At 43.9% G+C, this 23,534-nt stretch overlaps 1 protein-coding gene across 1 annotated transcript in view; it reads left to right on the top strand.

Moving 5' to 3' along the window:
- The window catches only part of SHISA9 (shisa family member 9), a 228,461-nt gene that overhangs the window by 3,884 nt on the left and 201,043 nt on the right, over window positions 1–23,534 (top strand). The window contains exon 2 of the mRNA XM_081169636.1: window positions 9,341–9,468. Within this exon, the coding sequence (XP_081025762.1) occupies window positions 9,341–9,468 (128 nt within the window). The remainder of the gene's footprint in view (window positions 1–9,340; window positions 9,469–23,534) is intronic.

Here is a 23,534-nt window from a genome sequence, read left to right as displayed (position 1 = left end):
CTCTCTATTTTTGCAGAATTATCGGTGATGCTGAACTCATGGATTTTCTACAGATAAACTCTGAGGTCTCTTCTAACTCTAGAATTCCATGCATTTGCCCCATTTTCCCCTTTATTGCCTTTGCCACACTTCTCTTTCCCTTCTCACCTATCTTCTTCTTACTAGCAAAGCTTCATTGGGGACAGCTGCCTTTTTGTGTATGTGCTTATTCTATAAAGTTGTCATACATATGACAAATATTGCATACCCTAAACTGCTAGTTTATTCATGCAACAGAGCAGCTGGGATTGAGGACACTTCAGCAGTGAGATGGTTGCCGGAGTGATTCTCAAGGACGAAGATACATAGGAAAACGTGTCCAATGAATGTACCATTTTTGGATGAGCCAATAGCTCATAGGAGAGCACATGGAATGCATGCAGAAGGTTCTGTGTTTGAACCTTAGTATATCTAGCTGAAAGGGACCCCAGGCTGTTTCTTTAAACAGGATCACAGGTCCTTTTCTGCCTGAGACCTGGAAAGCTGCTACTGGTCAGCATACACAGTTATAGCCTATATGTACAAATTGTCTGACCTAGTATAAGGCAGCTTTTAATGTTCATTAATGTTTGCTCAGGAGCAATTCTCTGGGCTGAAACTTCTGCAAAGCAACTGGGGTCCTCTATTGACAAGTTTTCCCGGCACATCTCTACGCACTTACAACTGCTGGAATTACTCCAGGAGTCATCGCTGGGCTGCAAAGGGATACACAGTAGCTCCCGATATTCTTCATTCCTTAGTGAAGGTGCTTATAATTACCTTTCTCATTGATCCTCATCCAAAATTAAACGTCTTACCTGTTTCAAATGCTGTTGAAGGAGGGAAGCTGTACGGTGTTCACTAAGAGAAATCATAACCCCTCAACTCCCTGTTGCTACTCTAACGGTGGTACGAAAGTTTCTGGTGAGATCTTGCTACTTAAGCTAACGGATGAGATTCATAAGGGGGACATGTTTCAAACCCCTTCTGGCCAGCATCTGTCAAGATTAAATGGCTAGTCCTCAACAAGGTCCTCAATTGCTGCAGATTAGTTCATGATATTTGAACTCCACAGTGCTCTTTTGTTACCTGGTCTCCAAACTTAGGACCAGAAGCAGCTGATGAAAAGAGAATGATATGACGGAAGGGAAGGGAAGGGGCAGAATCAAATGCCTGCTTGGTATATATTCATGAAAAATAACCAGGTGGGAAGACTTTAAAGATTTCTGGTGGGGGTGGGGAGTGAATTCAGGGGACAATTATCCAAGTCACTTAGGAAGGCATAGGATACTTGCCGCCAGGAATTCATTGTAATTAAGTAAAACAGGAATGTTACACATTTTCAATACAGGAGAGGGACAAATACTGGTGTCATCGAGGCAGCACTTTGGGGCAGATGTCCCAGGGCAATGCTCAGCAGAATGAACAGTGCTGGTGTACCACAAGGAGAAAGAAATTAAGCAACACACATTATCTTCTAAAGAGGAGTTCCCATTTGACCATTAAGTCAAGATTGTAAAAGTACCTAACTCCACTGTTGGGGACAAAAATATTCTATCCATGGCTATGTTAACATTCCCTTTGCTGTTCTATCTGGCTACTTTGCCCCATTCATTTTGTGTGGCCCAAAGACTTTGGGGGATAGAAGTGAAATACTCTGGCTTGTCCCACTGAACTAGGTCACATTTAAAGCACTCTGCTACCACTTTAAACAGTCATGGTTCCACCAAAAGAATCTTGGGAACTGTAGTTTGTTAAGGGTTCGGAGAGTTCCCAAGAGACACCTATTGCCTTCACAAAGCTACAATTCTCAGAGGCTCCACAGAGTGTGTGACAGAGGCAAGGGGCCAGGAGATTGACCCAGCAGAGGGGACCAGTGATTTATGGGGTTTGGCGTCTGTCACAAGGCAGAAGCAAGGGCAGGGGGAGGGGGAGGAAGAAGAGTCAGAACATTCTGAGATGGAGGAAGGCACGTGGAATGTGGTGGAAGATGCAGAGGCTGTTCCAGTGACAGACGGGTCAGTAGATTGCTCGCCTTTCCCTGCCCTACTGTCTCCTAGAACCAGAAGGGGCTTGAAGTGGGACAAATTCCATGCCAAAAAAGTCTCAGGTTGCAGGTGTGCAACCTCTCAGGGCAGGGTATATAAACTGGCAGAGAGGAGGGCAACCTTTTGGTGCAGATCTGAGGGACAGCCGTCTTGTTGCCAGAAGTGTGTGTGTGTGTGTGTATGCACGCACGCACGCATGCACACACACATCTGGAGCACTGTGGGAGTTGCTGTGAGTGCTTGTTTTGTCAATGAAGGCTGAACTATCAGACATATGCCTTCCTTAGCTGGGTGGGCCAGGAGAGGCATATAACTAGCCCCTGGGAGAATAAATTGCTGGACTAAATGAGGCTTTGACCTGATCAAACAGGCTCTGCTTATATTTCCTCCCAGTAAGCAGCAGGAATAAAATCAATCAACGTCCAAGATTGGCCTGTGGTTGATTTGAAATCAATGTTTACCCTTGCTCAGAAAAGTAGCATTAAAAAAAAGAAACTTTAATAACAGGAATTTAATAATGGAACTTTAGCTGTGAACTGCGATAAGCGATCCTTTTAGCTCAGTCATGTGCATGCTTACTCAGAAGTTGACTTCAGTGGCACTTTCTTCCTTGCAGCAGCTGAAAGATTGTCTTAGTGGCGATCTGCGATAAGAGAATGAGGAAGTCCATTTGGACATGACAGAAGCAATGAAGTGTTTCAGGAGATTGGAAGGGAAGTTGAAGCTCTTGCAGAATAAACACAACAGATGGGGAATGGGATGGCTGGTGCATGGATCAATCTGTACACCAGAGTTGCAAATGTGTTTAAGAATCGTTCACTCTCTCCACCATAACTCCACTCCAATCAGTAGTCAGACAATACCTTTATTGGGACCAGTCAAACTGTCCCAAAATAGGGACCAAACTTTTGAATTCTCCAAAACTATTCATCAGGTGGGATGTTAAGCAAAACTCAGGCATAGGTACTGCACTTTCATGCAGCAAACCAAGGCAATGGCCTCATTCGTAAGAACAGAATACAAACCTGCTGGATCAGGCCAATGGCCCAACTCTTCCAGAATCCTGTTTCCACAGTGGCCAACCAGATGGGAAACCCACAAGCAGGGACATGAGCACAACAGCACCAGCTGGTATTCAGGGGCATACTGCCTCCAACAGTGAAGGCAGAACATAGCCATGGTGGCTACGAACCAGCAAGCCTTGTTCTCCATGAATTTGTCTAATCCTCTTTTAATGCCATCCAGGTTGGTTGCCACCATTGTCTCCTGCGTCAATGTGTGTGATTAGCATCCCCTGGGCTCCTGCTCACTTAACTCACTGGTCATTGCTGCTGCTGCTGCCCTTCTACTTAGGCACGGCTACTGAATGGGCTGATGGGACCCCCTTCCTCAGTGCAGGCAGAGAGGCCACCAGGGCTGCTGCCAGCAAAATGGTTCAAAAGTAAGCACAGTGGTGGTGGGACGAGGAGGGGACGAGTGAAAGTGACAGTGGTGAGAGAATCTGCATTGGTATTCTGCTGGCTTTGGAAGAGGCACACATTTACACAAGCATTCCCTTGACCTGAGTCTCCTGTTTTAATGGCTGGGCTTTTAAAAATTACATTGCTTTATTGCATATTTTAATTGTGGATGTTTATATTTTAATAGGTTTGTTTTATGGTGTTTTTAAATTACCCTTGTTGGTTTTAATGTTAGTGGAAATGGTTTTTATGTTTTGAAGACCACATAGAAACCCATTTGGTATATCAATCAATCAATCAATCAATCAATCAATCAATCAATGATAACAGGAGTGGGGTGTAGCAACAGCAGTTTGCTGCCTAAGAAGGAGCAATGTCTTGCCCCATCCCTGATGAGAGGGAGGAAAGTTGGTTTGGGGGTAATATAAAACTTGCATAAGATTTACCACCTAAATCTAAATAAGTCCACTACAGTGATACCTTGGTATTCAAATGGCTTGGCTCCCGAACAAATCTGCTCCTCAACACTACAAACCTGGAAGTGAGTGTTCCAGTTTGCGAATGCTTTTCAGAAGCTGAATGTCCAACGCAGCTTCTGCAGCTTCTGATTGAGTGCAGGAAGCTCCTGCAGCCAATGGGAAGCCACGCCTTGGTTTTTGAACCAGTTTGGGAGTCAAACAGACTCCCAGAACAGATTAAATTCAAGAACCAAGGTACCACTGTACCTCTTTTTACACTCTATCTTCATAGCTGACCATTATCCTTGATATCTAGTTTTTTATTTGTGTATAATTTTGGGTACAATCTATTGTAGTCCTAAGGAGATCATTCTGGCAGTGTGAGCATTTCTGCTTGCTTGGTGAAATGAACTCCCCTCTCCTTCCCCTCCCCCCATGCACTGTTCTGGGGGCACTCCTCACCCCCCCACAGAGCTGATATGGGTGAGGCGTGGGGTGCCATGTGGAGTTGGGAGAGGTAGGAAAGCCCCATTGCATAAGCAAGAGTCCTTGTATTGGTTTTGGCTAGTGAAAAACATGAGTTGACTTCAGCCCCTAGTTTGCATGTAGATACGTAGGGAGGAGTATTCATTCACATGAGACCCCACTGGCAACTTATGTAAATCAGGGAAGGGGAGCTTGTGGTCCTTTTGCTGTTGTCCAATTGCCAGTGATGATGAGAGTTGTAATCCAACAAAAACAGGAAGTTTCCCATTGCCGCTATAGATTCTCTAACCAGATTGCAAGCCAGTGTAGCACAGTGACTATGAATATTAGCAGGAAACAACAAAGCTCCTAGTTTGAAAGCCCATGAATTAATTCCCCAGGAACAAGTTGAGATATTGTTTCAGGAATTGCATCCACAGACGGCATCTAAAATGTGGATGTTCCACACATGTCACACTTGGCTGGGAGTCTCTGGCCACTCATATGCATGTGTTTGGGTTTCAAGAAGCAGGCACACATTTTGATGATGCCCATGCTATTTGGTTTCTTGCAGTAATTGTATTGTGCAAGTGGTCTTCTGCTAGGCTGCGATGGCCTCCTTGTCTCAGCTTCCCAATCTGCAAGTTTGTTCTGTTTCCAGTCTTCAAGCTGGGAGTGCTGTTGCTAATGTAGCCAAAACATATTGCTTATATTGGATTCCTATTGTATGTTAGCTCAACGAACAAGACATTCTTCCAAGTTTTCTTCAGCCGTTCTCCAGCTGTTGGAGGTTTTTTGTTTCTCCAAAACTGAGTAATGCAGTTATTGTTACTAAGGTTTCCAAAGCTGAAGAGGTTTGCACCATTAAAATGAATTAAGTCTCTCTGTTGTCCCAGTGCAATAAATCAACTCAAAAAACAACACCTGCCCATCTTCTGCTTAGAAACATGATGGGGAAATGCACCAAAATGCATCCCAAACAGAGCAGGTACGGAGTAGTGGCTCAGATCGCCACGTTGGCCATGAAGCTTACTGGGTGAACTTGGGCCAGTCACTGCCACTTAGCACAACCTACCTTGTTGGGGGATTAAATGAGGAAGGGGGAGAACCATGAGTTCATTGGAGAAAAAGGGTAGGATGTAAATGCAATAAATCATAAAGCGTGGGGCAAATGGTTAATGGGAAGGTGTATAACCATCACGCAAACAAACCAAGAGAAATTCAGGAGGAAATGTTGCTCACCATATGACAGCCTTGGAAGCAAAGAATCAAGAGGAATGCTCAATAGTCAAACACAGTCTAACCTCCGCTTAGAATCATAGAGTTGGAAGAGACCACAAGGGCCATCGAGTCCAAGCTTAAGTGAACCAGGATGAATGCTCAATAAACAGGTCATTAGATTTGCCACATTTCGGCTTCCTGCCTCCCTGTCCCGGCATGCAGCCGTCTCCAGCATTTTTGTAAAATATATGCAGCTACCTTAAGCTTTGGCCATTTTCCCTGTATCAAAAATCCTCTCTGAACCGACTGGATCTGTGTGCTGTGTGTGTGTGTGCTTTTTGTGGATTATTCAGGATCAGTCTATAACTTGAGGCTGTATTGGGATAATATTCCCCTCTTAGGAGCCTATTAATGTACACAGCTCTTTGGGATCTTTGCTAGCTGCGAGTTTTTCCTCTGCTATGTAGGCCAGCTCTGCAGTGGCGGGTCTTGAAGATTTGCTTCTTATTGAAGTGTCATTTCAAAATGCCCAAACTCATTCTGGCTACCTGCTCTTACAAATCTTTCTCCTCCTCCTTTTTTAACTGGATCAAGCAAGCACAACCCTCTCCTCTCTATTTTTTTTTAAATAAAAAGAACCTGGTGATCAGAAATCCATCTGACATTTAAATGACATAATACTGCCCCACAGTCAAGAATCACTGAGTATCATGTGTAATTAGCTTGCCATGCACATTAAAAGAGACTTCCAACAGTCTGAGAGTAAAAAGAAAAAAATCTGGATTAATTTTCTCCTCCCCTTTTTGCTGCACGTTTCTGTCAGTAGCATCCAGACTTGGTTAGTGGTTATATAATCCATGCTACCTAAAAGGGCCCAGCCAGACCTGGCATGGTTTAAATCAGTGGTTCCTAAAGCTTTTTTTTTGGGAGGGTTGTGGTGCTCATCTCGCTTTATTGGCTGAGGGAGCCGGCGTACAGCTTCTGGGTCATGTGGCCAGCATGGCTAAGCCGCTTCTGGTGAACCAGAGCAGTGCAGGGAAACACCGTTTACCTTCCTGCCGGAGCGGTACCTATTTATCTACTTGCACTTTGACTTGCTTTTGAACTGCTAGGTTGGCAGGAGCCAGGGACCAAGCAACGGGAGCTTACTCTGCCGCGGGGATTCGAACTGCCGACCTTCTGATTGGCAAGTCCTAGGCTCTGTGGTTTAACCCACAGTGCCACCCGCGTCCCTGAGGGAGATAATAACACAATAAAATTCAAAACAGTCATAATCAATTCACATTTATTCAAAGTCCAATTAAAACTATTTCATGTAATTAATTCAACAAACCTGATGAACTTGATCCAGTGATAACAGCTTTTCAAAGTCTGATAGTTATTTACATCTCCAGTGCCCTCTTGCTACCTGCTTGCCTCTTAGCGGACCTGGTAATTTTTTGGGATCCACTGGTTTAAATCCTAGGTCTCCAGTCAGTGGTTCAGGACCCACAGGTGTGTTGTGAGGCCACATCAGATGGGTCTCGGCAAAGCAGTTGCCAACATCTTGGATTCCATCTTAGGCTGGTCAGACCAAAGGAGCACTACAGGACCAGGACACGTTCTGATGAGACACTCATTTTATCAATTTCTATGAGTGCTGGAGTATGGCAGGAGAAAGACCTGAGCCATTTTAAAAATAGATATATATTTCTGGGAAACCACATACTCATTCCTTTCCCCTGCCATATTGCAGGACTGGTTTTCATTTAGTAGTAATCTTAGAATCACAGAATCATAGAGTTGGAATAGACCACAAGGGCCATCGAGTCCAACCCCCTGCCAAGCAGGAAACACTTGGGGGGACCTCATAAAAACTAGGCTGCCCAAAGTGATTTATTCCCAACTAGGAATGGGGAAGAAATTTGATTTTAAAGGCAAACCTAACCTAACTAGCACTTTCTTTCTGAAACAATACACGGGCTCAAACACAGCCATCTTTGGAAATTCACACTTCTGCAGATGTTGTAAGCAATATGTACAGCTAGGTATACACCAGGGCAAAGTGTACGATACTGAAAATACCATACTCAGAAGGATCATGTTAGGGAAAGTTGCTTTGCAAAGATGTGTATACAGTGGTACCTCGGGTTACATATACTTCAGGTTACAGACTCCGCTAACCCAGAAATATTGCTTCAGGTTAAGAACTTTGCTTCAGAATGAGAACAGAAATTGTGCTCCGGCGGCGCGACAGCAGCAGGAGGCCCCATTAGCTAAAGTGGTGCTTCAGGTTAAGAACAGTTTCAGGTTAAGTACGAACTTCTGGAACGAATTAAGTACTTAACCCGAGGTACCACTGTATTAGGCAAAACGGCAAACAAAAATGTGTACATCAGGAGAAATTTGCACAAAAATGCTGATGAATTTTCTTGAGGATTTTTTTTTTGGGGGGGGGGGGAGCAAATTGATGCAGATTTGTGGAGAACTGAACGGAGGAAATGTGAAGCCGAGAGAAACGGAAATGGACAGATTTGCCCATCCTTGTGCCAGTAGAGTTTGCCCAACTTTGCCAGCTGTGTCAAAGTTGCTGCAGATGGTGAAGTTGGAGAACATCTCACCCATTTCTGTGAGCACAAAGTGGGGTGGAGTATGGAGAAATTCTACTGGAGGCAATGGTTCTGGGTGCTTTATAAACAAACCCACAAGAATCCAGAATGTGGGAAAAATATAGCTTCAGATGACATCATGAAATCAAATCAGCGTGAAGGTGGTATATTCGCTTGGGAGTCTTGGGAGCTGGCCTCATCCAAAGGTGTCTACACCTCCAGCAAAACCACAAAACAGACAGAAGTAGCATTTGAAAAGTGTGTGTGTGTTTGTGTTCATGGACTCTTCCCCTGAGTCCTCACTTCGGAAATGAACATTCTAAAAAGAAGCTTCCACTGCTCTGATAACAAGTTGTAGCCACCACAAACTGTTGCAGAACATCTTCCCACTCAAATATGAATACTCCTGTCCAGGGTTCCAGCCAGCCATGTGTGAACTCCTCAAGCATGACATTCTAATGTTTCTCTGGTTTTCTTTCCCATCATTCCATATCTCCTGGAGTTGACGGAGCACCCTCAGTCTTCATTGTGTGTCTTTTTTTAAAAAAGGAATTTCAAAAAACCCTTTTGTGTGTGTGTGTTTTTCATTTCTCGTATCTCAGGAGGCACCCAAGTTGGTTGATACCTCCATTTTGTTTTTAGTAGTTTAGTTTGGGCTTCTGTCCTGTTGGCATGGGCTCACAAAGTTTGCTGTTAGTGGGAAGGGATCTACCAAAATTAAAATTTGAGAGTCTATTTCCATGGCAGGAGAGAGAGAGAGAGAGAGAGAGAAGAGTTTGGATTTGATATCCTGCTTTATCACCACCCGAAGGAGTCTCAAAGCGGCTAACATTCTCCTTTCCCTTCCTCCCCCACAACAAACACTCTGTGAGATGAGTGGGGCTGAGAGACTTCAGAGAAGTGTGACTAGCCCAAGGTCACCCAGCAGCTGCATTTGGAGGAGCAGGGAATCGAACCTGGTTCACCAGATTATGAGTCTACCGCTCTTAACCACTACACCACACTGGAGAGAGGGGGAGAGCGCGCCAAAGGTTTTATGGAAGGCTGCATCTAACTCTTTTCCATTTCCCACCATTCTTTAGGGCTCTTGCTGATGTTATGAGACCAGAAGCTCCCTGCACAACAGATCACATGGAACGAGATCTCAACATTGTGGTCCACGTGCAGCACTATGAGAACATGGAAACGAGACCTCCTGCAAACAACTTGCGTGAGTTGCATTGTCTTGGTTTTTGCTTGGTCACGGTCAGAGATGTTTACAGCTGTGGGAGCCAGTCAACGGGTTCTTGCCAAGGAGAAAGGATCTTTTATTGCCTTGTCACTGAATTCAATAGCAGTAAAGGCTATGCCTTGGCAGTCAGCAAATGCTTTCAGAGTCTGGATTTCACTTTTTGTTTGTTCGGCTGTTGTTCCTCTGCCCCCAATATTTTCATCCCCTTCTGAAAGAGTTATCTCGAAACATTTATGCAATAGTTTGTTCTTGGTTTTATGCTTCACCTCAGAAGGACAAAAGGGGGGTGGGGGAACCGCATATTCATTTGGAAGTAGGTCTCAGTAGGTTGTGCCCACTGCTAGTCCTACTCTGAGTAGGCCCACTGAAATCAGCGGACATGACTAATGGGCCCATTCATTTCAGTGGGTCTACTCTGAGTAGGACATAGTTGATGGGACCGACTCCCAAGGAGTCAGCTGCTGCCAAAGCCAGAATTAACAGAGGACTCGACACTTTGCAAAGTTGTCAAAAGAAGGATTATGGATTTTGGCTCAAAGAAGGATATTTGCTGGGAGGCCAGAGCTGAAGTAATGTAGAGATATCCCTCAGGCAGTGGAAAGGTTTATGATGTGCTGCTGTGCATCTTCAGTGTATAAATCGCACTTTAAAATGAGGATATTATACACTTGGATCTTCATGTGGACAGATCTTGTTGCTGCTTTCTCTGCCAGATAGTTGGGGGATATTCTCTGTCCCTCACTATAAGGATGAAAAATGTGTCTGGCAGGGCAATCGTATGCATGCCTACTCAGAAGTAAGTCTGGCCAAATTCAGTAAGATTTACTCATAGGTAAGTACTTTCAGCAGTGGGAGGAGAGGGAAGTGGGATTTGGGCATGCATTAAACCCTTTGAAGGATCCAGACCATCCCTTTTATATGTTTGTATGCTTGCTGTTGCCACGTTTGGGCTAAACATCTGCTGGAGAAAAGTATTTACATGATTACGTAAAGCTAACACTTTGAAATGTCTTAGAAGACTGCATTTTTTTGACAGTTCAGCAATGATGCTTGAATGTATTTATGCCTAAAGTAGGAGAAAGTTTCTAATAGCCAGGTTTCAGTTTCATCAAACAAAAGTTTCCGTGCCATTTCTTTTCCTATCAGCAAATGCAAGCAAGAAAAATGTGTTTGGTAGGGGAAAACATTTTATATAATTATATTTGGAGAGAAGATGGAGCAGTACAAAAGAATGGTAGCTGGCGATGACTGCTCCAGCCCACTTGGTGTTATTCAACTTCCAAGAATATCTCAGGCAAGAATGTAAATGGAAGGTCATGAGATCAAAAATTTGACATGAGTGTTTAGACCCTCAGTGCATGGAGTTCTTTTTTAAAATTGGAAATTGCTCTTTAATGTATTTATGGTAAATGGCAAGTGGAAAAATGCTTATTTGGGCAATTTATTCATTAGCTTTTCGGGACCTTTTGAAATGTTTTATGTTGGGGGAGGGGAGGGTTCTTTTGCTGATAATGTCAAAGTTGTTTCAAGCAGTTTCTTAACAAATACTCCCCTCCACTCCAGAATAAGAAATCTCGAATGGTGTCAGTCTTTGAAGTGTAATATGAACACTTTCCCATACAAGTCCTTGTGGTTGGAATTGGCGATTTTGTCAAAATTTGTGATGAAGGTGGGTTGTGACGTTGTGAGAGTGGGTTCTGCAAATGTGATGCAGCTCCCTGCTTGAAGCCATTGACCTTAGGCTGTATCTGCATCTGTCTTAAGTTGGATGACAGTAGGTGCCTGTTGGTTAAAACGTATGTGGAATGTGCAATTGAGTCACAAGATGATGGACAGGCAGTATTGGAGATGGAATTGCATAATAGCTAAAGGCCATTTTGGAACGTGGAGATACACGCTTGTTGAAGAGGTACGTCTTATGACATGAGAAATGACTGCAACCTTGGTTGTCCCCCCTGCTCAGAAAACTGCCTCTTTTGCTCTGTTTGGTGGGTTTTTCTTACATACTGCATGTATGGTTCCACTGATGATGACAGGTAGAACAGGAGTAGCCAGCATGGTGTCATCCAGGTGCTTTGGACTACATCTCACATCATCCCTGGCCATTGGCCACACTGACAGGGCCTGATGGAAACTGTAGTCCAACAACATCTGCAGGACAACACATTGGCTACCACTGATGCATAATATCGTGCTTTTGTTTTCACCTTACATGCAGTTGGGATGGATTGTGTTCAGGCTTCACTTTATACCTTTTCCATTCATATTCCTTTCCTCCCTAACCTCTGCCCACTGTCCAATTCTTCTCTTTTCCTACCCACTCAATAATTAGATCTTTCCTCCCAGATCATAACACGTCTCTCACCACACAACCCTTTCCCTTCCCTCCCCTCCCCCACCCGCTGTCCTCAAAGAAATATTTCTTTGTATTTGAAAGCCTAGCTTGCTCTAAATCCCAGGACACTGGTAGCAGTATTACTCCCTTCCATGCCAAACTGTTTTAGCCAGTTGAGATGGGAATTATGCGTGTTCAGTTTTCAGGGTGTGGTTGGGTGTGTATGTCCTTGCATCTACACAAGCATGGTTTTCTATGTGGACAGAGATGGAAGCAGTACAACTTTTTACATTTGCCTTGAATGAAAACCTGCGTTTTATTTTTTTTTACATTACTGCATTTAGTAATCCAGCAGATGGCAAAATTCCAAAATCAGTAAAGCAGAGCCGGGAAGCTTTCAAGGGACCACATGTCAGTGGTAGTTGGGGCCAATGCAGAAGTGTGCAGGTACAATGCAAAAAGTAGTGAGGCTGCACTCACATTCTCCTTTGCGCACATCCATGCACATTAGGGGTAGCCAACATGGTGCCCTCTAATGATATTGTTGGGCTTTTATTCCCATCATCCCTGACCTGGGCCAGAATAGCCAATAGCCAATAGCCAATAGGCTATTCTGCGCCAGAATAGCCAATAGGAGTGGGAGTTTAATTATATCTGGAGGGCTACTCTCTCTCTCTCTCTCTCTCTCTCTCTCTCTCTCTCTCTCTCTCTCTCTCATATATATATCCATTGTCACACAAAACACACAGCAATTCATTCATTATTTTTCTCTTATCCACACAACCCCAGACTCTCACTCCTCCTGCCCCCTGCTATTAGGTGTGAATATTGCCAGGAGGCTCTTTGCAGATCTAATTGCCACTGGTGGTGGAAACAGGATTCACAGCACACTGCGATAGATTAACCCTTCCTCTACAGTGCTTTTTTTCCTGGGGGTATTCAAGGGTATGCAATACTAGCACCCCACCCCCTTTTTAAAAAAGGTTAAAAGTCTGGCACTCACTGTAACAACTTCATAGTGGGTACTGGCACACACCCCCTCCCCTTTAAAACAAGCACTGCCTGTGGCCTATTGGTTTTCAGTGCTGTTGGCATCTTCAAAACTGCGGGGGGGATTATTGGATTATTTTTTTTACAGAAAACTAAACCCATAACCATTGTTTATAAATGCTTTATGGATTTTGGTGGGAATTCAGGAACTGGTACAACAGGGATGTGTGGAACAAGGAATTATACAGCCTAAACAATGGAAAATTGCTTTAGAATCCATATGGAATGTTTCCTAGTACCTGAAATTGAGATTGATCCAATTATTATTTGGAGTATATTGGATTCCACAGAATTTGTGTAGGAAGCCTCTGTTGAATACAGATAGATGTTGGAGGTGTAATGCTAAGGGTGCCTCTTTGAGGCATATGATGGGGGGGGGGTTGTTCAGTGATGTATTCCTTTTGGTTTGAAGCTGCTACTCGCTTAAATTTTGTATTGTTGAAATCCTTGATATTTGCAGATGTTCATGTACTTTTAACTGCATCCCTTATTAAATTGCAAATTATTATTTTTTAAATCATCATCATGATAAAATCTCCCTACCTAGTTGAAACCCTCACCCCCACAATAAACAGCCACTACCTTCCACAATAATTAGGTTTGAAATAGTCTCCCTTCAGAACCAAATAACAGGCTGTTTTCAAGCCTAATTAGGCCATGAATTGAGGAGAGGGATGCACAGGTAGATGAAGAGGCCACAGAAACCCGTGGTTCCCTGAAATAGAGGCAATGCAGTGCATTGGGTGGTTTCGACCCAAAATTTGCAGAAGCTGAATTTCTAAAGCATCCTTATTTTATTTTATTGTCATACCGGTACATCAGGAAGCAGATCAAAGGTGTGGTTTTTGGACATGCTTATAGTCTAGAAACAAAACAAAGCAAGGCAAAATGTTGACACTGCAATATACCTGCAGTCTTGCCAAGGAGTCAAAATGAACTGAACTGAAAATGGAAAGGTGAGGGGAAAGAATGCATATTAAGTTATTGAAAGTTGAACAGAATCCTAACCATGATTTGAAAATGCATCAAAATAGAATAATGAAAGTGATGAGAAAATAAGAAAATCCCACTTCTGTTTTTTTTCTAGTGACTTCCAGCCACCTGCCCTTTCAGAAGGTGGAAGAGGGAATTTCATGCATGTGGAGCAATACTAATTTCACTCTGTGGACAAGGGCTGGCAGAGCTGTGCTGGGCAGTGGGATACTTCCACCCTATCCAGCACCCCACACCCAGCATGATGGGTTAAAAGTTTGGAATGCATCCCATAAATGTGCCTTTTTAGTTCAACCCCCTGCTTAATGCTGGAATAGGTACACAGCAAGCTGTCTTATCCTCAGGCTGACCACTGGGGTGACATTTGACTAAGTTTACTCAAAGTAGGCCCACTGAAATTAAGGAACATGACAAAGTTAGGCCTTTTGATTTTTATGTGCCTGTGTGTATAATGCAGTTATATGGTGCATGTACTGTAGCTCAGTATTGTCTAGAGATTGTCAGAAGGCAGAGATTTCCATTCTGACCTATATTCATCACAATAAGCTTTGCACATGTACATCCAGGACATGCAGTTTAGTCGGTTCATATTGGACTTCGCCAAGAACTCTAATTTACCTTGTCAGCAACCTTGAACACCCTACGAGGCCCGTCCTTTGAGACCAAAAAGGCAGAAGGCAAATGTTTAAACCATACCATCAATCAAATAGTCCCAATTTTTAAGTGGACCAAGAAATGTAATTGTTTGACCACCTGGTTTTCATGCACCGGAGGTGGGGAACCTCAGGGCTGGGGGCCAAATGTGGCCCTCCTATCCTCTCTATCTGGCCCCTGAAACTCTCTGCCACACCCCTCACTGATCCCATTTCACACCTCCTGAGTTTTTTGCCTAGCTGGACTGGAATATGTGAGTGTGTGCAGAAACTAATCCACTGCACAAAGATAGAGTTTACATTTGTCCCCGCCCCCCACTTTTGCCTTTGGCCCTGCCCTGCACTGGCATGTGGCCCTTGGAATGTTGCACAGAAGGAATGTGGCCCTCAGTTCCCCACTCTGCCATGCATAAATACAAACCATTGTTTGCCAAATTGGCTTGAGAGAATCAGCTCTGTATCAGGTTGCAAGGGAGTTTTGTTTGGAAGAGGGGGCAACATTTGGTAGATTGCCCCCTGTGGCTGCCCCTCCCCACCACTGTTACCATGCATATCTGGAAGGAAAGAGTGAGGTGATGGGAGGCTGCTGTGACTTCTTCACCCTCCTGTCCCTCCTTGCTCACTCAGTCTTGGCAAGGAAACTGGTGGTGACAGCAACAAGGAGCAGGAAGGCCAGAGGGTTTTGCTGATTGCCAGTGGGCCCCTTCCTAGGATGCAATGATGATGACCCTTTATGCCATATGAAACCTGTTGTACACCACAATATGAAGTCCCCAAATGCACAAGTGCAAAAGTTTTCCTGATGTCCTGATAGCCAAAGGGGATCCTGCTTTGCTTTCTGTGTTGCCCTTTTCTTCTCTGAAATGTCCGTGGTGGGTCTAGCAAAGGGCAGAGTGTCATTCTATGGACAACTTAATCCAAACAGACAATATATTTATTGCCTTGACCTTTCATTCTTTAGCTTTCAATATTTACCTTCTTTAGAGATGCTAGGGAAGGTCTCCTGAGCCAGACCTGGGAGGAGGAGGAGGAGGAGGAGGAGGAGGAGGAGGAGGAGAAGAAGAAGAAGAAGAAGAAGAAGAAGAAGAAGAAGACGACGATGACCTTCAGGGGCTTAATGAAGTCCATCTCAGTGGAGAAGTGAGGCCAGTGCCAACCCTTCCTATTCTTCTCTGGCTCAGATTGAATTTCAAACCAGAGAAGTTTTGCTGTTTTGACCCTAATTAGGCTTCCCACTGTTCTCTAAGAGATAATGGAACGTCTCAGGTCAGAGAAAAACCCCACATAGGTGAAATCTTCTCCTCTGACTTTGCTCATTCACCACTTTTTCCTGCCCCCCCCAAATAATGGAGGAATTATTACTTGAGGGAGTATGTTTGGGAAGCTCACCCATCTCTAGTCTATAGGGCCCCATTTCCAACCAGTAATATCTCCAATTTTCTTTTGCAAACTTATATTGGATCTTTGGAATGCAACTATTTAGTTTGCAAATCTGAACACTCCCTCAAACAAGACTTATCAGTGAATAATTAAGAACAGTAGTCAATAGGCACGTTTTAAACTTCGCACCTATTCTGTTTCCAGTAATCACTGTTAAAACAGTAAATGATAATAAAAGCAGGTATAAGGCTAATATGCAAGAGCCTCAAGTCACAAATAATGATGTATTGTAAATTAAAGAAAAACGGCTCCTACTTATTGCAGTCATATCTGTCATTAACCCATTCATTATTCTTACAATTTTCATTCCCCTTTCCATCTATCCTAAACCAATTGATTTTCTCCCACCGTTCCTTAATCCAGTTGTAATATTGTGATGTTACTCATGTTAAGAGTGCGGTTCATCCTAAGCATGCCTACTCAGAAGTAATCTTCATTATGTCCAGTGGGGCTTACTCCCAGGAAAGTGTGCACAGGGCTGCAGCTTCGTCCCCACATTTATTTGTTTGTGTATTTCTTGCACTTCCGTAATTCTCCAGTTATTTAGTATACAACAAATACACTATTAGCATGCAATTTTGACTTTGTTTAATGTGGCAGGCACAATATTATGAATCTGCGCAGAGTTCTTTCTCAAAAGCTATCCCCAAACTTGGTGCATTGTCAGAAGAATGGCAAGTGAGGTTCAACATAAGGAAATAAGTGGTGGAAAAGGTGGAAAACCTAACTTCATACATACACTGATGTGGGCTGAGCATGTGTTTGCTAACCAGGAAAGAAATTTGGCATCACAGGTAGATAGAACAATGAAAATATCCACTTTATTTGTGGAATGGAGGAAGGCAAATTCCAGGCTAGGGCTGATTAAGAAGTGGGTTGAAAGTAAAACGAGGGGTCTTCATACATTGCATTCAGTGAGTGTACAGTCTATGTCCCTTTGTACATGACAGATGTGCTGTACACATAAAAAGGTGTAGACTCTTTCACACAAACACTTGTACGTACATTTGTAGGGAACACCTGTGTAACATGTGGACAAACCTACATACAGTATTGTGAAGTCTTCCTACCAATCTGCGCTATAGGCACATTTTGAATACCATGCACAATTCTGATAGTGCCCTCCCTTCTCAAAAAGGATACTAGAAAGCTGGGGAAAGCTTAAGAAAAGAGCAACCCAAAATTCTCAGGGATTTGAACCATCTTCCTCAAAGCACTCAGGGCTCTCTTTCTTTATCAATCGCAGCTCACGGGATCAGAAAACCAGATCAGGATATACAGTTCAGGTTTTGACAGAATGTGACAGCTGGCATTGTTTGAGAGGTTAAACACACTGTAGTAGACTAGACAGAGGATGCAGGAAAAGAAGATCAATTTATAGATATCTAGTTTCCTTTCAGATCATCCGTAAAGGAGGCCCCCTGTAATTTTCACCCACTGAAATCCCAGATTTTTTTTTTGCCGGGGGGGGGGGGGAAGGTCTGTATTGTAATACAGCAAAAAGGAGGAATTGTTGAAGGGAAAAGTCTGTTATGTAAGCTGAGTGCATAAAATTCTGATGCATTTAAGACGCTTATGACTCAAATTCATTGTACACAAATCTATGCTTATTAAGTTTATTGTTATGTCAGGAAAGTGCAATAAAATATATTTGCAGAAAGAAATTTGGTGAGTAAGGGAAGACATGGCTGAAATGGATAAATTATGGTGGTGTGAAGGAAGTAGAAAGATAAGTTTCCCTCCCTCTCTCATCATATTCAGGGTCAGGCTATGAAAGTGACTGGTGGCAGATTCAGGGCAGATCAAAGGAAGTCACAACACATAATCTCATAAACACATCACTGCATAATCACACAGTGCCTAATCAGTTTATGGAATTCACTGCCACAAGATCTAACAATGACCACCAGCTTAGATGCCTTTAATCAAATTAAGAGAGGATGGGGCTTAGCTTGTGATATTCTTTTGGGACAGACCAAAGAAAGCCACAACCTATAAATGCAACATTGCACCATCACACAGAATGCATAATCAATGTAAGGAATGTGCTACTGTAGCTCAGTTTTATAGATTATCTCCCTTGCAGGCAAAACCCAAGTTCAGTCCTTGGTATCTTCAGAGTGGGCTTATACAGACCCCTGTCTGAAACCCAACAGAGCTGCTGCCAGCCGGTGCAGGCTACACTAAGCTAGATGTGCCAATAGTCTGACTTGGTAGAAGTCTACTTCCTACATAGTGATGGTCGCTTGATTAGATTCCTTTAGTCAAAATTCATAGAAGAGAAATCTGTCAAGTGGTTTACAGTTCTGACTGTCATGTAGAGCCTCCAGGATTTGATAGTGTGTGTTTATTTTGAACATTCATGAACCACCTTTCATTCAAATGACTCTAAGGCGGCTTGCAAGCAACAAAGAAACCCAAACTTGCAGGCTTACATGCACACAACACAGCACCCTTTAGTCACGTGGCTAATGGACAAGGCTAGTGCCTGCATCCCTTTCTTTCTGCAGTTGCCTAGGGCAACCAGTGGAGTGTCTGATCCAACCGGGTTTCTCTCATGTGCTTGCATAATTGACATTTGAATGCAATAAAGATACACTGCAGAATTTGTTTTACTATGTGCCTGTAAATATTTCTTTAATGTTCAGAGCTGATAAGAATGTCATGTCACACCAGAGTAATAGTCTTTCCTTCCACAAGTGCACACTCCCATAACTTGTCAGCAATATAGCTTGTTTGTATCATGTACCAAAAGATACTATCCACCCAAGTAATTGTCTATTAGGCATTGGGTTGGGTTTTGGAAATGATTGGACAACGCTTGCAGAACCTCAGGGGAAGCCTAGGAAAAATGCAAAGTTTTTCTTGAGCTTCTCTTGAGTTGCAATCCTTGGGATGTTTTCAGCTTTCCTTTGATTTGCTGCACGTAACAGCTGCGAGGACTGCGATTTATTGCTAAGTTTTCCACTTGTGTTTTGCAAGTGCTACGACAAGAACTTTCACTGCTGCGTGCTTCAGGTAGAATCACTCCCTGAACCCCATTGCAGGTTTTGATGAAACAGAGTTCTCAGAACATCTCAGACAGTTGTGCATATCTGGAGCAACTTCCACAACTACCTTAGTTTAATGGCCTAGGAAATAATGCTGTGTCTCATATGCCAGAACTAGGTAGCAGAACTAGCATTTTCAGAATGAGTGAGATATATTTGAGGGGCTGTCTTGTACACAGCTAATGGCATAGGGGTGCGTTTCTGGAGTGCCTTGATTACTGCCACATTGTCCCAAAAGAACAACTGCTGTAACATGGGACTTGGACCCCTTGTTCTGTAAACACACATAACTTATCAGCATCCCCTCTTCCTCCTTTTCCTTCCTTCTGCCTCCTTGTTCCTTATCTCCCTACTTATCTGTCTGAAAGCACAAGGCTGCAAGAGCAAGACAATAAGATACAATCTAAACTTTAGAAACCTCTTCCAATAGATGTATAACACCAAAGGGATGAGATATCTGTTTTTCAAACATTATGCTTTGGTCTTCATTTTTGTTCTTCTACTTCCCATCATCATCATCATCATGACCATTATTGCTGTTATTAAAAAACTACTATTAATTGACTGTCACAGAATTGGCACACAGGTGTATGTTAATATACAAAGCCCTGAACCATTTGGGTCCATGATACCTGGAGGACTGGCTGAGCCCTTATTCCCCCAGCTCAGTTACTGAGATCATTGGCTGGGGCAGTTGTACCCTGCATTACAGATTCCTAACTAGCTTCAACCAGAAGTCAGGCATTCAGGTTTTCTGCTTGGGGACCGCGTTCTCTTTTTGGCAAATATTTGAGGGTCCCATGCCAGTGGTGGTTGGAGCCTGAGGCAAAAATGGGCAGAGCAACACATGCCAATTTTACTTTTATACAGTAAGCTGGGTTCTATGCATCACCCCTCTATCTAGGCAACCAATAGCCATGAGCAGAGCTCAAGAACACACCCAAGCAAAGCAAAATATTTGGGGGGCAAAGGGGTGGGGTCTGGGGAAACCTTCAGGGCCAGATGGAGAGGACAGGGGGTAGGGGGACTTTCGGCTCCTGGGTCTGAGTTTCCCCACCTCTGGTCTAAAGGTGTATATATGCCTCTGACTGCCAAGTGGGGCAAATGTTATTGCACTCAGGTCCTGATTGAAGGCCTCCCATTGGCATCTGCTTGGACACTGTGAGACTGGTTGCTGAACCAGCAGAGCCTTTGCCCTGATCCAGGAGGGCTCTTATATGCTTACAAATGCTATGCACACCCTTCCATTCGATATACACTTTGTACAGCATCCATGGCATACAAAGAATTCCAAATAAACATGGCTTTCCCATCCAACTGATGAAATGAATGAAAAGCTGTGCCCTGTATCTCTGATTGCATCTTTGCAAGTAAACCTCAACAAACATTCCCTTCCCCTTTTCTTTTGGGGTAGCCACCACAAATCTGTCTCCGGCTGAAATGGACAGCCTCAAAATAAATAAACAAAAGAAGCTGAAATATGAGCAGCACTGCCTACCAGGAAACATTTTAACCTACCTGCCTGATTAGTGAAATATGCCTCCACACTCCCACGTCCCCCGTTCTGTGACAGGAAGGCAGCATTAGGATTTGTGTTTTACCTGCTGGCCTCATACTGCTGAGTTAATGACTGAGCACATCTAATTTCCCATGTCCTCAAGCCCTGACTCACCTTACGTGAAATGGCCACCTCTCTAATGCATTGCAGGAAACCCGCGATAAAGACAAAGGCTGGCTTTTCAATTTCCCCAGTAGGTTGCTTCAAAAGTTGCTTTTAAACATATGAAAGTGACCCTTCGGTATCTCATTTTTGCCACCACTGCTGAGGCTTGGATTTCTCAGATTTGGAGCAAGGATGAGGAGCTGTCCAGCAGGAAGAGTGCTGAAGCCTCAGTGGAGTTGTCCACCCAAGGAGTCAAAACTAGCACATACAATTAGGGGATGATCAGAATGTGGTGCTGAACTAGTGACTGCCAGGCTGCATGTGAAGAGCTTAATGGTTGGTTTTGTTACTTCATCCCTTCCTGGTTGCTTCAGTAGGGCTGCAGCCCGGGGAATACTATGCTGAATGGGTCAGCAGCTTAGAGATGTGTGGTCACATTCTGCCGTATGTACACAGCAACTTCTGATCTGGGTTGAGATTCACTGTCGTTTCTGATCGTGGCATCACAGAGATGATTATAAAGATCTGGAGTTAGGATTTGTGACCAGTCAGGGAGCCACAGGCCCCCTGAGTCTACAGCAGTTGTGGGAAACTCCAGATGTTGCTGGACTACATCTCCCATCAGCTCCAGCAAGCATGACAATGGCCAGGGATGATGAGAGTTCTAGTTCAGCAACATCTGGAGGGGCAAACATTTCCCTACACCTGGTCTACAGACTTCTTGGATCTTCCAGGGTTGTGGAGGTGGGTAATTTGGCAGGGTGCATTGTCTCTACTTTGTCCTTCTTCACACTGGGCTGGCAATAGGGCGGTCCTCCTTTGGAGACATCTCATCCAGTGCTGGTTCTGGCCATGAGTGGGTCTTGACTGGAAAGGTGGGCCCTTCTCTTATTTGTCCTCACTCAAGAGTTTTTGCCTGGCTGGAAAAACCCCCTTGGCCTCTTGCTTCTTTGGATGGAGTATTGGGAGGTGTGTCTAGAAATGAGCCTGCTGCACAAAGGTAAAATTTACATTACTTGCTCCACCCACTTTTGCATCTGGCCCTCCCTACTATGGACATGTGGCCCCCTGAAGGCTGTCCCAGAAGGGAATGTGGCCCATGGGCTGTAAAAGGCTCCCCACCCCAGCTCAGTACAGCACACAGGGACTTGCCTGTTTCCATGTGGAAGGATTTTCTTGAGCTGAAAACTCATTACACCTGAAGCAGCCCTCAGAATGATGCCTTTAGTAATTCCCCCCTCAGTTCCTAATGATTGCTGCTCGATATCAGTGGAATCATCACCCGGTGGCTGTCACGCTTCCTAAATGAGAGGAATAAGAAATGGCTGTTGGTAGAGGACACTTTATTTCCCCATGCCATGATACTCCTCTGCATGTCAATAGTATTGTTTTGCTCTTAGCTAGGTAGCAGCTGCACAGGGAAGTCAATACCGTTGGCCGCTGCCGGTTAGAGTGTGATTTCGGTGATGCTCTTTATGGACCAAATTTGGGAGGAGTCCAGTGGATGATCTTCACATTGGACATTGTTCCCTAAAAGTGTCCATTTTCTTAAAACTGGTTTTGGGAAGATAGGATAACCCAATGGCTGTACACATTGCAACACAAGCAATAGTCTATGCAAGTGGTTCTAACAGCAGACTAATTCAGTTTCTTGCACTGGATAATTGTTATTCATCTACTTTATTTATTATTGCATTTGTATCACCACTATCATCCAAAGGAGCTTAAGGGGACATACATGTCTTACCCCAAATTCCAGATTATTCTCACAATAGCCCTGTGAAGTAGGCTGAGAGTTGGTAACTAGTCCAAGGTCACTCAATGAGTTTCATGGCTGTGTGGGGATTTGAACCCTGGTGTCCCAGGTCCAAGTCTGATCACTGCACAACACTGCCTCTCCAGCTGGATGAACGGACTGGATTCATTGAGAAGTATCAAAGTCTTTCTCTGTTGCTCCAGAGGGCAGGCCTGGAACTTATGAGGAGAAATGGAAAGGAAGCGGGTTTGGGGCTAAACATCAAGAGTGATTTGATAATGGGATACAGCTGGGTCCTCCTCAGGAGTGGCCAGTGTGATGTTGTGGAGCTGTTCTCCCAACACCGGTGTCACTGTTGCTTACCTGTTTGAAGTGGAACAGGATGGCAGACGTCAGGTGCTGCATGGGCACACTAGCAGAGCCAATTTGGTAAATTGCCAGTGAAATCTGGCCTCTGCACCGTCCTTCCCCATCCCCACATCGCAGTGCCAGTGTTGGAAGGGAGCTCTGTAGCACCACCCTGGCTACTCCTGGCCCTCCTTTGCAGGTAGAGATGAAGGAGAAATTCAGTTCCATTAATATTAAAAGGTGGACTTACCCAGTTCTCTGAAATACTATGCAAAATCCAAATTTTGCAGAGCGGGTCTCCAGCCAAGTAATGTGTACAAAAATGCATAAGACTGGTGTAAAGTGTGCCTATAAGTGCATATATTAGTCAACATGCCATACAAAAATGCATCATGTAAGGGAATTTCCACTTTGTCAAAATGTGTCTTTTAGGTGAAGCTGGACACAAAGATGTGTCTATTAGAAATTCACAGTCAAATGCTTTATTATTATGAGGACTTTATTATTGTTATTGCATACTGATGTGAAAACTTCAGGAGAACTGACCTGAAGACTGGGAAAAGAGTGAAATGGAGAGAAACTGAAACTGACAGATTCAACCATCCCTATTTGCAGGAGATAAGAAGAGCCTGGTGGACAGCCATCTGCTCCAGTTGCAAGATTCCTGCAGTGGGCAGGGAGGATTGGACAAGCTTGGTTCTTTGATCCCTTTGAGCCCTAAATGTGGGTGGTGCAACATATGTAAATTTCACCTTTG

Source organism: Podarcis bocagei, assembly GCF_964188305.1.
Source record: "Podarcis bocagei genome assembly, chromosome: 14".
Classification (NCBI taxonomy): domain Eukaryota; kingdom Metazoa; phylum Chordata; class Lepidosauria; order Squamata; family Lacertidae; genus Podarcis; species Podarcis bocagei.
The sequence above is the reverse complement of the archived record's forward strand: the minus strand, read 5'-3'. Positions and strand labels throughout refer to the sequence as shown.